Source organism: Mustela nigripes, chromosome 2 (assembly GCF_022355385.1).
Source record: "Mustela nigripes isolate SB6536 chromosome 2, MUSNIG.SB6536, whole genome shotgun sequence".
Classification (NCBI taxonomy): domain Eukaryota; kingdom Metazoa; phylum Chordata; class Mammalia; order Carnivora; family Mustelidae; genus Mustela; species Mustela nigripes.
This window is the reverse complement of record NC_081558.1, coordinates 17,148,509-17,162,800: the sequence shown is the minus strand read 5'-3', so window position 1 is coordinate 17,162,800 and position 14,292 is coordinate 17,148,509. Positions and strand designations below refer to the sequence as shown.

Below are 14,292 nucleotides of genomic sequence, written 5' to 3'. Positions count from 1 at the left end.
GGCTATGGAAGAGTGAGCAGCATGGAATCTGTCGGTTTGGTGAGAACAGCCAGCTAAGTCCGCCCCTGGTCAGACTGGAGGACCAGAAGAAGAGGTACATGTCAGGCCAGGAGAGGGCAGAGGCAGGGGTCCATAAATATGTTCCTCAAAGGTTCACCCCAAAGAACCGGGCACTGCTCGGCTGCGATCTGAAGAGTCAGCTCGCAGGCTCACTCCCTCACGGAGCGAGTTGGCAGGGGCTTCCAGGACTGACCCAGGTGCGCTCCCCACCATGGGCCGGGTCCGGGGCCTCACCGTTCTCGAAGGAATGTGCAGCAGGCGTCCTTGATGCTCTGCAGTTGCAGGAAGCTCGCGCCCATCAGCAAAGACTGCACGTTCTGCTGGTCAATGGCAAGGTGGCCGTTGTAGGCGAAGTTGATCAGAGCCTCCAGGGCGCTAGAGAAAGGAGGAAAGAGCCGCTTCAGAGACTCTGGCCCTCGCTGAGCTGACATGCCTACCTGGGGAATGTGTGGGCCCCGCTCTAACATCCATTGAGCCCAGGCCCTTCGAGAATCTGACAGGAATAATGACTTCCTCAGAGCCGAAGACTCATTCTACTTCTTAAGCCATCTTCATTGCCCAAATAATCTTATTACAGAAAATTCTAAAATGAGAAAGCAAGTACCCACAATCTCACTACTGAATGAGTCAACCGTGGTTACTTTCTTGGGTTCATTTTCAGTGCCTATTTGCCCGCATGCACAAATGGTACGCAGATAATCACACAATACTTATTGAGTCCTTTCCCATGCTGCTACGCTGTCTTCACATTTATCATTTTTAGTGGCTGCTATACAGTATTTCAACATGTAAACACGCCGTAATTTATTTCCTTTACTGGTAGGCCTCGTAGCTAGTAACTTCTTACTGCCATCACAAATAGTGTTTTTATTATTTCTTTGGGATACATTTCCAGAATGAGAGGCCGACAAATTTTTCTGCCTTTCAATTCCCACAGGGAAAGAACTCCCAGTTCCGTCTCGGCTGTATGTGGTCTGGCCCCTCTCCGGCTCTGACCTCAATGCCTTCCACTCCTAGCCCTCACTCTAGACCAACATGCCGAATACATTCTCACCGCAGGGTCTCTGTACCGTCTGCTCCGTCTGGAGGGCTCTGTCACCAGGCGGCTCACTCCCTCACTTTAATAAAGGTCTCGGCTCAAATGTCACCTCATCACAGAGGCCTTCCTTTATCACCCTGGAATAGCACAGACCTCCACCATCATTCACTTTACTTTTCTCAACCTGGTCTCGTTTGCCAGCCCTATCCTGCACATGTGCGGTTATGGTTATGGCCCGATCCCCAGGACTAGAGGCACACTCAGAGGCACTGTTTTCTCTGTGCTATAGCTCAGTGCTTACAGCCGCACACATGACAGGTGCTCAGTCTACCTCTGAAAAATGAAGCACTTGGACTGTGCATAGACGATGAGCACAGCTCCTTCAGACACAGACCTCAGAGAAGAGAGCGCACAAGTGTCCTTGCAGACCTCCTTCTGTGTCTTTCCTTAGAAGTAGCTGGCCTGAGATTTCTGCCTTGCAGTGGGGATATAAAATGCCTCCACGTGCTGAGGCAGATCACTGCAATCATCCAGAGGTTACTACTGTTCCCAGCTCCTTCACCCCCAGTTCCCACCATGGTGAGATTAAGAAGGCAGCAAACAAATGACAGGTTACTGGCTGATGTCACAGAATCATTGCTTTATTGTTTCTCCTCCAACAAAAATGTCACTGCCCTGAGTCACCCTGGGTGTCTCGTCGGCTACTGCATTCCCAGACCTCCGAACAGGGCCAGGCACATAAGTAGGGGTACAGCAGACCCTTGGATAGAGCCTAGGTTATAAACATACAGCCTCAGTTCATAGACTTGCCACAAAATCAAACACAGAATCAGTCACATAAACATCCTTCTCCTTTTCAAGGCCCAAAAAGGCATACTATGGAATATGTTTATATAAAGTCTTCATACAGTAATTAGCAAGGTATTTCCACGAACAGCATCCATTAGTAAGTGACTTTGCATGTCAGGACAACGTTAAGTAAGTGCCTGATGACATGATTTCAGCAGTTATGGTATTGCCTCCTGCCTCTAAAATTCATCTAGGGCAGACTATCTCAGCTTTGGCAGCACTGACGTTTGGGGCCTGGAACTGCCTGCTAGGGAGGGCTGTCTTGGACACTGAAAGGCATTTAGATGGGATAACTTTTGGGCTTGCCCTCTTTGGGCTTCAATTTTCTCAATCATTCAATAACCACAATTTTGCCATTTTCTGAATCTGTGTTGTCCCATATAGCAGCTACGAGCCATACACGGCAATTTCAAATTAAGCTAAAGTTAATTTTAAAATTAAGTAAAACATATAATTCATTTATTTAATCCCACTAGTTAAAATTCAAATGCTCAGTAGCTACATATAGCTACATATAGTGGTCACCATTCTGGAGAGTAAAAATGCAACATTCCCATCAGCGCCGGAAGTTCTAATGGCCAACACTGTATGAGACACCTGGGGAGAATACAGAATGAAGACCCTCATTTGGAAAACTATTTCATCAGCTAGAACGGTTAGCACAGAAAAGGGCAAAGGATAACGTCTCACCACATTTGTACCCAGTCCTCGTTATAAAAAAATATCTTGGTGCTAGCTCCTATTAAACGTGTCGCTCCAACAGTGCTATGTCCCGCCACAGGCCCGCCAACGGCATCATGCACGGGGCTGAAGCTGAGCCTGGGAACCTGAAGACCGAGAGACCCAGTGGAGAAGCTGAGTACCTGGGGTCCATTCCTTGCATTACAATCTCATCCTGCTTGCACTCCATCATGTCATTTGTAAACATAGCATGGAAGTACGGGATAGAGGCTGCTAAGACGATCCGGTGGGCACTAAATTTGTGGTCTCCAATCTGTGGGCAAAGAGAAATACAAAGAGAGATACTGAGTATTGCAAATACAAAACCTGACCGGCCCTTTGCCCCGCTAAGCCCCTGCCTGTCGCAATGGCACCGGAGGCATCCCAGTACATGACAGCTGAGCTGATCAGTTCCATCCACATACTCGGTGACAGGGGAAGAATGCAAACAACACAGTTTCATGGGCGTTAAAATGGTAAAAAAAAAAAAAAAAAGAAAGCCCGAATGCTTCCAGTGCTAGTTTTTACTTATATGCAGTCTCACTGCCCTGTTCCTGACTCCCCACCAACTCAGAGACCTGACATCTCTAACACATGATCCCGATCCCAGTTTTATTAAAGGCAGATGGAGGAGACAAACTGTCCATGAACCCAGGAACTCCTGACAGTAGGCTCCTCCAGAAGAGTAAATACACAGTGACAGGAAGAAAAAGAAGAAACAAGACCAGACTTGAATACGGGCACTGAAGGACAGAGCAGGCATGGTGGGCACAAGTGTTGGGGGGTCCGGGGGCAACAACCGGGCTGCGGGTTGCTACAAGGAGGCCAGAGTTCCTCTTAGGAAAATGGCCCCAGCAGCAAGCAGCTCAAATGACTGGTACTGTGTACTACTGGTGCCCCGCACACGCACAGTCCACAGGTCTCAGGTCACATGGGGACAGAGGCAGATTCCCTCCAACTTGTATCGAACCCTCCCAACAGACACATACTTAGCCTGGGGAGTCCCATAATGTGCTTTCCAACTATCTGCCAAAAGGATAGTCCTTTTAACAAGCTTTGCCATTTATAGCTTCCAGCCATGTAAACATTTCCACTTAAGAACTTTCTAGTCTTCAGAAAGAACAAAACAGTCTCCCTCCACCCCCCAGATTCCACATTAGTAAAATGCCAGAGCACCTCACTACCTGATACCAGCTCTTCTTGGTCACATTTACTCAAGGATTCTAGTTCAGGTCCTGTCACTAAGGTCTCTTTTTCATCACTTTCCGTTTATTATCTGTAAGCTGTCCTTCAAGATCACACAATCTTTCAAATACCAAAGGATCGATGAAGACTGACTCAGATTCGATGAGTTCCTCACAAAATCCATGTGTGGCTCATCTACCGGTGTTGGGGACATGAAATGGCTGTGTGCTTTGGAGGTTTTCATAATTAAACAAAAAATCATAGTAAAACACAGAACTATTTCTTAAAGTTGTTCTACTAAGTTTCTAAAACCAGCAGTTTCCCTGATTCCTGCTCTCAGGGGCCACCTCTTTCTTCTGGTATATATCTCCACCTTTCTTTCTTTCCTTTTTTTTTTCTTTTTTAATGAGATTTATTTATCTCTTTGAGAGAGAGAGTGAGCATGAGTAAGCAGGGGGAGGAAGGCGAAGGGGCAGAGGGAGAGAATCCTCAAGCTGACTCCCTGCGGTGGGCGGAGCTTCATCCCATGACTCTGAGATCATGACTTGAGCCAAAATTAAGAGCTGGAGGCTTAATTGACTGAGGCACACGTGCATCCCCATCTCCATCTTTCTAAGCAATGTGCCTATAATAGTAGTTCTTGAATTTTCACTTCTGGTTATGACTTGTGGGAGCATGTCTCCAAAGAGCCCTGAATGATCCCTGCCTCCTGGCCCTCACCCCACTGGGCAATCTCCTTGCACACTGTCTCGGGGTTGGTCAGTGCGGCTGACAGAATACACAGAAGTGATGGTGTCACTTGAATGCATGTTACATTCGTGGCTGGGTCATAAAAGGCACTGCATGGGGCGCCTGGGTGGCTCAGTCGGTTTAGCATCTGCCTTCGGCTCAGGTCATGATCCAGGGTCCTGGGACTGAGCCCCACATCGGGCTCCCTGCTCAGTGGGAAGCCTGCTTCTCCCTCTACCTCTTTCCTCTGCTCGTGCTCTCTTGGTCCCCGTCTCAATCTCTCTCAAATAAGTAAATAAAATCTTTAAAATAAGTAAATAAATACACAGGCAACTGCACATTCCTTTTATTGTCTCTCCCAGATCACTCGCTCTTGGGGGAGCCAGAAAACAACATAACCTGAGGAGAGCCATGTGAAAAGGAACTGAGGCTTCTTCCTACCGCTACCTGAGTGAGCCTAGAAGAGGCCCCTCCAGCTCTAGTCAAGCCTTCAGATGAATGTAGCCCAAGGTGGCACTCGGACTGCAAGCTACTTCTGAAGTCTGAAGCTGTGAGATAATAAATATTAATTGTTTTAAGTCACTAAGTTTTGGAGTAATTTTTGGTTAGACAGCAAAAGATAACTATTATATTAGCTACTTAATTTCTGTGATGGAAGATCAGGATTTTGTTCTAACATTCTCTTCACATAAAACTCCACTTACTTCCTCTGTCTTTCCAATATAATTATGTCTGCATTTGTTTAAATTAAGGGTTGCATTATTAGGTCTATGTGAATATTATTTGTAGCCAAGCCATGATGTATGCTATGATTACATTTCTTTTCTTGTATAATTTTTTCCCTGGAGATAAAAAGGAAGTATAGAACTCCTTTTAATACATTCAATCCGGCACCCTAGCAGTATGTTTCTGGTTGTCCTGGAGGCATCCCTACCAGAACTCTGTCCTTACAGGAATCCCTTTCACCTCATCTACACTAGAACCCGTTTCCTGAAGCCCATTGAGTCTTCTTCTTCATTTATTCCCTGTTCTGATGAAAAGCATCTTCTAGCAGAGCTGCCTAAGAAAAGGTATCCTACAAACTGTTTTTACTCACAGCACTCTGACACACAAAAACCAATTTTCCAACTCTCCAGACACCAATTGGTATCCTTATAATTCGAATCTAGCATGAACTACTTGGAGTTAGTGCAGGTTAAGGGCTCAGTCTCACAAGACCACCTCTGCTTCAGATACCAACTGCGAGCCTGAGCCACTTGTACTACCGAGCAATTGGGTATAAAGTCAGGGAAGGGGTGGGGATAAGAGTATTTCCCACAACTCCCTCCTCAGGTGTGATAATTTGGCAAAATGGCTCAATGAACTTCAGGGAAAATAGTTTACTTACTGTTACTGGTTTATCACAAAGGATACAAAAGAACAGGCAGCTAAAGAGGTACATAGGGCAGGGTCTAGAAGGGTCCTGAGCACAGGATCTTCTGTCCCTGTGGAACTGAGGTGTGCCACCCTCCCCACTCGTGGCTATGTTCACCAACCTGGAAGCTCCCCAGAGGTCAAAGGTTGGGACTGAAGTTCCAACCCTCTAATCACATGGTTGCCCCCTCTGGCAACCAGCCTTATCCTGAAGTTTTCCAGGGGTCCACAGAGAGTCACCTTATTAGCATAAACTCAGGTGTGGTTGAAAGAGGTTTGTTATGAAAAACAAAGGAGGCACCTCTCACTCAGGAAATTCCAAGGGTCTTAGAAGCTCTTGTGTCGGGAACTGGGAACAAAGACCAAATATTATAATAAAAGATGCTCTTATCACCCCTACCACTCAGGAAATTCCAAGGGTTTTAGAAGTTCTGTGCCAGGAACCAGGGAAAAAAACCAAATACATATTTTTTTTCCCTCAAAGAACTGTTTTGTGCTTTGTTCTTTTTTTTTTTTTTTTTTTAAGATTTTATTTATTTGAGAGAGAGAGAGAGATGCATGCATGCACAAGCAGAGGGTAGGGGCAGAGGTGGAGGGAGAGCAGGCTCCCCGCTGAGCAGGGGATCACAGCCTGAGCTAAAGGCAGGAGTTCACCTGTATGAGCCACCCGGGTGTCCTCCAAATACATTCTTATAGTAACACACAATCAAAAGGCATATACACAATATGTCTGAAAATGTCTTTGTTAGCCTTCAACCTGGATGATAGTTTAGCTGGCTATAAAATTCTAAGTTGGGGGATAGTTCTTATATCAGAATTCTGAAGGTATTACTCCACTGTCTTCTACTTTGTTGCTTTTGAGAAATTTAATGCCGTTCTGAACATTAATACTTAGTATGTGACTGTTCTCTCTAGAAGCTTCTAGTGCTTTCTCTTTATCTTCAGAGTTCTGAACTCTCACGGGGTAATACCTTGGTGTCCTTTCATTCATGGTGCTGTCTCAACCTATAGACTTTATTTTAGTTCTGGGAATGCTTTTCCATCTTATTTCTTTGATAATTTCCTCCTCTCTATTGTCTATTTTTTCTCTTCTGAAATTTCCATGAGTCAGGTGTTAGGCCTCTTGGAACAATCTTGCATTTTTTCACCTGTTCCCCATTTCCCACCTCTTTCATTGGGTCTATCTCCTGGGATTCTTCAACTTTATCTTTCAATATCTCTGTGTTGTAGCTTTTTATAAGGCTATGGTATTTTTAATTTCCAAGAGGTCTTTCTTGTTTTCTGAAGGTGTCCCACCCCACTTTTTATTGAAAGACTCTTATTTCTCTTTCATGGATGCTGTATTTTCTCTAACCTCTCTCAAGATATTATTTTTTTTTCTTTTTCTCCTCCTCCTCCTTGGTTTTTCATTCCTCTGAGTTCCTTTTCCTGAGTTTCCTGAGTTCCTGAGTTTCCTTTTCCTCTGGGTTCCTTCCCCCCCATTTGTTTTTGTCAAGATATTACAGTTAAATTTTTTCATCTTTTTCTCCTTCTCCCTGCTTTTACTGTTTTCTCTGAGTTCTTTTTCCCCATTTGTTTTAGTCTCTGTCTTTTATTCTAGCGGCTTGCTTTAAATGCCTTGTGACACTTGGCTATCTGTTCATATTTTTAGAAGTTGAAAGTTTTTGAGGGGGTGGCTAGGCTCATCAACTTGTGGACTTCACATCAGGGTGATCAAGCAAGAACCTGCCATTTTGCTGAGGACTGCTAAAAGCAGTATCTTTGGGACTTTTTCTCTGGGGCAAACTTATCAGAGACAGATCTTCCAATCTCTTGCATGGGAGCGCTTGCCTGTAGGTATTCTGGAAACTGGGTGAGAGAGGGGGTATGAGCCACCTTCCATTCACTATTTAGACTTTGCCTTAAAGCCCTTAAGTTCTGCTCCATAGTCTATTTCCTCTCTTCTATGCTTGGTATACCCTCGGTTCAATATGGAAGACTAAAACTCCTGTCTCCTGGCAAAGTGGGGGAGGAGCTGTAGACAACTAATTGCTTTTCACACAGACTTTCAACTAATCTTCCTGTTTTCAGTATTTTGCTTCTCCAATTTTGGAATTATTCCAGGGTTCTGCATTATAAGTCCTCTTTCTTCTTTATTTCTCCCCCAGCAGGCACTTTCAGTTCCTCTGGCCCTCAAAGTTCATCACACTTCAGACTTTCTGGCTTCAACATTCTATTGATCTATCATTTGCTGACATCTCCTCTCCCTCTTACTATCATTTTAATGGCACAGGGCTTAAAATGTGTGTTCGATTAGTTGTGTTAAATTGTCATGCATTTATTTTTCATCTGGAAAGGAGAAGACAAAAGAACAAACTGTACATGCATAAACTAGGTGACCTGGTTTCCCCAAAAAGCTCAGCTAAAGAGAGGGCAGACCTATCTTGGGATATGCTAGCCAGATTACAACTGGATTCTGCATTCTGTTAAAGGGAAGAACAAATATGTCTATATCTACAAGAGGGAGACCAAGGTAGGAAAAGGTCTGGAAGCTACATCTTAAGAGGAATGGTTAAGGAGAGCTTATTTGTAAAATGTAATGGGGGAGGGGGGATACAGTAGCTATCCTCAAACCCTAAAAGGGTCATCACATGGATGAGGGCAGATCTAGATGTGATAGGGGGGCAGACTTTAGTTTATTATAAAGATTAAGAAGAACCTGTCATCTAAGAATGTTTAGGGATGTCCTTCACCAGTTCCAAAACTATTAAGGGACCTACCAATTCTATAATCCTAGGATATCACATTTTTGTGAAAAGTTTAAAAAAAAAAACAAATACTGGGGCACCTGGGTGGCTCAGTGGGTTAAAGCCCCTGCCTTCGGCTCGGGTCATGTTCCCAGGGTCCTGGGATCGAGCCCCGCATCGCATAGAGCCCTGCATTGCATCGGGTTCTCTGCTCAGCAGGGAGCCTGCTCCCTCTCTCTCTCTGCCTGCCTCTCTGCTTACTTGTGACCTCTGTCAAATAAATAAAGAAAATAAAAACAAAATAAAAAAAAATTTAAAAACCCAAATACTCTCATTTATAATCTCAGTATAAAAAGTCACTCAAAAAAGATGATCATTTATTGAGTTCTTTTTTTCCTAAGTACCCATTATGCATTCTTTTCTCATTTTAGTCCTCATGGCAACCTTCTACATTAAGTAGCTGCTGTGAATTTTGTTTTGTAGAAGAAGAAATCAAGATTTTGAAGTTACATAACTTGCCTTTTATATGAAAGAGAAGGATTTATGCTTGAGCTGTTTACTAATGAAGCTTGAGAGGGATCCAGTAAATAACACGCCTCCTCCCTGCTCAAGTTCTCAGCCAATTGGGAAATTTTTGAAATAATAAAAAACCTACACACGATAAAAATTATACAGAATTAAATACACACATATACACCAGTGAATAAAAGTAAAGCTGGGGAAATCTGAATAAGAGTGGTGGATTAAATTAGTATCAATACCCTAGTTGTGATGTTGTACTACAGTTTTATAAGCCATTACCATGGGGGAAACTGGGCAAAGGGTACACAGGCTCTCACTGCTATTATTTCAGATAACTACATGTGAATCTACAAATTATCTCAAAGTAAAAAGTTCACTTAAAAAAAGGGACAGGGGCCCCTGGGTGGCACAGTTGGTTGAGCATCTCACTCTTGGTTTCGGCCCAGGTAGCAATTTCAGGGTTGTGAGATTAAGACCCATAATCAAAGCAGAGTCTGCTTTGAGATTCTCTCTCTCTCTCTGCTCCTCTCACTTGTATGTTCTCTCTCTCTCTCTCTCTCTCTCTCAAAATAAATAAATAAGTAAATAAATCTTAAAAAAAAACATATAAATAAAAAATAAACTAAAAAGGGGACCAAGAAAATGGGAAATAGAAACATTCTTTTATTACTGATTAAATACTATAAATTATGACCTACATAGGAGGACACGTGTGGTCCCTATTTTAACATCTTGAATTACACAGGCCCATGCAAAGGCTACTTTCTCCAGTAATAGATCTGCAATTATACTGTTACCTCAAATCTCCTCAATTCTCCATTCCTAAGGTGGCAAAGAAATGTGAAATGATGCAACAGAATTTACAGAAAAATAATTAATGAGCAACATATAATCGGCTGCTCAGAAAGGGCAATACTACTTGGAACACATCCCTACCTTTAATCACATTCTGCTATGTCCACCCTCAGACAATACCTGTTATAAAAGTATTACCCTTAGAATGGAATCAGACCGTACATTTCAAGTATTGGAAAGAGTCAGGTACCAAGTCCAAGCTAGGGCAGAAGGAAAGAAGTGAATCTGGTATAATGAAACACTTTGAGCTGAACAAGTTCAACTCATGACCACATACAGAAGCTGCCTGGGCTGGATCAGGGCATCAGGTCTCTGTGCACGCAGCAGACACCTGGTGCCTGTGCTCACACTGCCACTTTGTAAGCATTGTGTACCAGCACCAGCCACTTAACCACTGGGGGACGATATGCAATGACTAGCCTCTACAAAGCAAATTAGGGGCAATCACAGGACTTCCTGGGTACATAAACACCTCCAAATCGGCTTCCAAGGGGAAAAACAAACAACTCCAGCCAAGAGCCCAAACAGCCTCCACTAAAACTGCAGCAAAGACTCAGCACTCATGCCACTTGGATTCTACAAAGAGTGGATGCAAAACCTCTTTCTAAGCAGGGGCTCTGCACAGTAGGATCTGAAGAGGAGACTGAAGCATTCCTGCTCACCTATAGGGCTCCTCCATATATTTTTTAAATTATGAAGCCTGTGGGGGCGCCTGGGTGGCTCAGTGGGTTAAAGCCTCTGACTTCAGCTCAGGTCATGATCTCAGGTTCCTAGGATGGAGCCCCACATCGGGCTCCCTGCTGGGTAGGAAGCCTGCTTCTCTCTCTCTCTCTGCCTGCCTCTCTGCCTACTTGTGATCTCTGTCTGTCAAATAAATAAATAAATAAAATCTTAAAAAAAAAGAAAAAAAGTCAATGGGTAGCTTAAATGCACATGTGCTTCAACTTCTCTATACTTGCTTTTTTAAAAATCACGGAACACACACTATTCCTCGATAAATGTTAAAAATCAAAGTGGCCTCCGTGATGCAAGGATAGATATGAAAAGGAAAGTGATGTGATGTGAAGCTGGAAAAGTAGATATGGTACTCAAGAACTCTACGTTTTGCTTTAAGAGTATTAGGAAACCAGGCAACAGTACTAAGGAAGGGTCTCCAAAGCAACGGGGCCACTCTGCAGGGAGAGCATGAACTGGGAGTTGCCATTCACTTAAGGTCACAGATGACAGAGAGGGGCTAGCTTGCGGGTAGAAGATCGAGTCAAGTTTTGGACAAGATGCCACCACGTGCCTGGGAGGCATCCAAGCAGAGATACTGTGTAGGAAGTGGACGGGTACGTCTGGAACACAGAGAGATGGGAGACTAGGCTCAAATGACACCTTTGGGAGTTGTCAGGTTGAGACCAGAAGAGGTCACTGAGGGAGAGAGCTCAGAGACCGAAGAGGGTTTAAGAGAAATTCTAACATTTAAGTCTCATCTAGAAGAAGATGCCACAGCAAGGCAGCAGAAGGAAAGTACAGAAAGGAAGAGAAGCAAGGGGACGCCGGGAGGAAGAGAAGGGCTGGGAGCTGGGGTGGTGCGCACCGCTGCCAGACAGGTGGTGTGGTGCACACGGAAGCCAGAAGCCCTGTACCAGCAGGTACCAGCAAGGTCACCTCATACAGGTCTCTTCTGTCCTTGGCTTCCCAACTTATGACGTCATTCCTATTCCTCTGACTTCTCGGGAGTTTTAAAGAAGATCAAATATAAAGGAGTATGAAAATGGTTGCTATGAATGTCATTTGACCTAATCACCACGGTCATCCCAATTTCCTGAAATTCCAGTGGGGAAAAAGGTGTGCAGACCTGTGCAGACCATGCTGATGTTGCTGCCAATCCTGGGTCCTGTTTGGAGGGATGGATTTGTGCTGATTTGTCCCAGCTGGGTCACCAATGAGATAGGACTCAAGGGTACATTTACAAACCTGACGGAGGTACTCCACAATGGGACACAGATGAATAAATAACCAGCCGCACGGACTCTGGAGAAGATTGAAGCTACTTAGCTTTTCCTGAGTGGGGCCACCTAATTGCAACGCTAGGCTTATTAAATTAAGTGATATATGATACACATGCAAATACCCTAGCATGTGTCAGGTGCTTAGCAGAGATTTAACAAAAATATTGTTTTGCACCCAGCTGAGAGCTACAGCCCTATTTAGCCTCCTGTGAGACTAAGATATAAATAACTGAAATCCTCACGAGTCCAGTCGGATTCACAGAGATTAAAACTCTGGAGTTTCAGAGCCAGCTCTACTACAGACAGAAGGAATCTGCCCAGTTTTACTATGGTCTGTTCCCAGGTTGGGCTGGATTTCTAGGTAGGAGTATTACTTATGGCAGTATAGCAAGGAGTATAGTAAAAAAAAATTAGAGATTCTCAAGAGAAGCACTATAAATACTGGTAAATGTTGCTGTGATCAACCAGGCTATCAGACAGTATTAGAAAGCACTGCATTAAAGGTCAAAATACATGCCCAACTCTCTTATCTGCTCATCCCAGGGGAGACAGAGACCACAAGCTATACGCCACAGACTTATCGCACCAGCTTCCAGGCCAGCCGTTCTTTCTGTAATGATCCAGGCAAATCTTTTCTCTTCACCCCTGAGCCTCCGTTTCTTCATAAGGGGCTCTAACTGGGTCAGGTTTCTTAACAGGTAGTCATTATATTTGAAACAGTAGTCTAACATGGATTTGGTAAAGCTTTGCCTTTTGATCATGATGGCATCTACATACATGCAAAGAGTAATTATACACACATCTTAAAGGCATCATTTCTCTGGCCAACAGATTGGTGTACGTGTGGATATGAGGGCCCCTGGCAATAACTCTGCCCTGGGGCACAGAAACCTCTGTACCAGAGGTTCTCCAAGGGCCCTCCTGGTTAGTTGAGTCTGAAAGTATAAGCAAAAGGAACCAGAAATCCTGACCACCTCTTCGTCCACTTAAGTTTTGACTTGCCTTAACATACATGCACACGTGTGTGCACACGCATGCACACCTAGCTTCCATGTTCTTCCCTGAAAAGACTGGGAAATTTTCCATTCACAGCCCTGGTTTGGTGGTATCATTAGATCAACAAGGACAGTGTAGCATGACACCACAAATTCTGTTCCCTATCAACAGGCAGTTGGGGCTCAAGATTCAACCAGCTGCTTATTCAAGCAGGAAAAGCAGCAGGGCAAAATCTGAGTTGGCAGTAATCTGAGACAGGTGTTCCCAAAGAAAGCAAAAGATACACCCAGAATAGATTTCTCTTTGATGGAAAACATTTTGATACTATTGCTCCTACTTTCAAGCATCTGACAATAAATATAAATAAAACACTAAGTGCCCAGCCTGTACAGACAGATTACCCTTGGGATAAGTGGGATTTAAGACTAAGCTTTCAGACAGTCACAAGAGATGCTGAAAGTGCATAATGGTAATCCATAATTTTACTGAGGCATAAATTTGAATCATAAAGGCTATAAAGCTGGTGTGTGTGAGAATGTGTCTATAAAATGGACAAGTGGCAGGGATGGATTAACCTCTAAAATTCCTTTAGCCTCGAAAATCATTAATTACAAATCTTTTAAGATAGACAGCATATCATTGTAGATAAGAATAAGTACTCTGGGGGCACCTGGGTGGCTAGGTCAGTTAAGTGTCTGCCTTTGGTTCAGGTCATGATCCCAGTGTTCTGGGATCAAGCCCTATATCGGGCTTCCTGCTTCTCCCTCCGCCTGCCACTCCCCCTGCTTATGTTCTCTCTCTGTCAAATAAACAAATAAAATCTTAAAACAAAGAGCAAGTACCCTGGAGCTAGATGACCTGGGTTCAAATCTAGATTCTGCTCTTTGCTAGCTCTGTGCCTCAATTCACACAACTGCAAAATGGGGTTAAACAGTACCTCTCTCATGGGGTCATTATGAAGATTAAGTTAGCTAATATCTGTAAGGCATTTAAAACAGTGCACAGCACATATGAAGTATGACAAAATTGCTTATTAAATAAATAAAATGTCCTCAAATTTAAAACTATAGAAGTTACCTTTTTTTTTTAAAGATTTTATTTATTATTTATTTGACAAACAGAGATCACAAGTAGGCAGAGAGGCAGGCAGAGAGAGAGGGGGAAGCAGGCTCCCTGCTGAACAAAGAGCCCGATATGGGGC

The 14,292-nt window shown here is 43.8% G+C and overlaps 1 protein-coding gene across 3 annotated transcripts in view; it reads right to left on the bottom strand.

The window, feature by feature from the left end:
- KLHL18 (kelch like family member 18) overlaps window positions 1-14,292 on the bottom strand; it is a 53,846-nt gene that overhangs the window by 19,640 nt on the left and 19,914 nt on the right. For all 3 annotated transcript variants that reach the window (XM_059389596.1, XM_059389597.1, XM_059389598.1), the window contains 2 exons: window positions 2,812-2,942; window positions 295-435 (listed from right to left, as the gene is read on the bottom strand). In XM_059389596.1, the coding sequence (XP_059245579.1) occupies window positions 295-435; window positions 2,812-2,942 (272 nt within the window). The remainder of the gene's footprint in view (window positions 1-294; window positions 436-2,811; window positions 2,943-14,292) is intronic.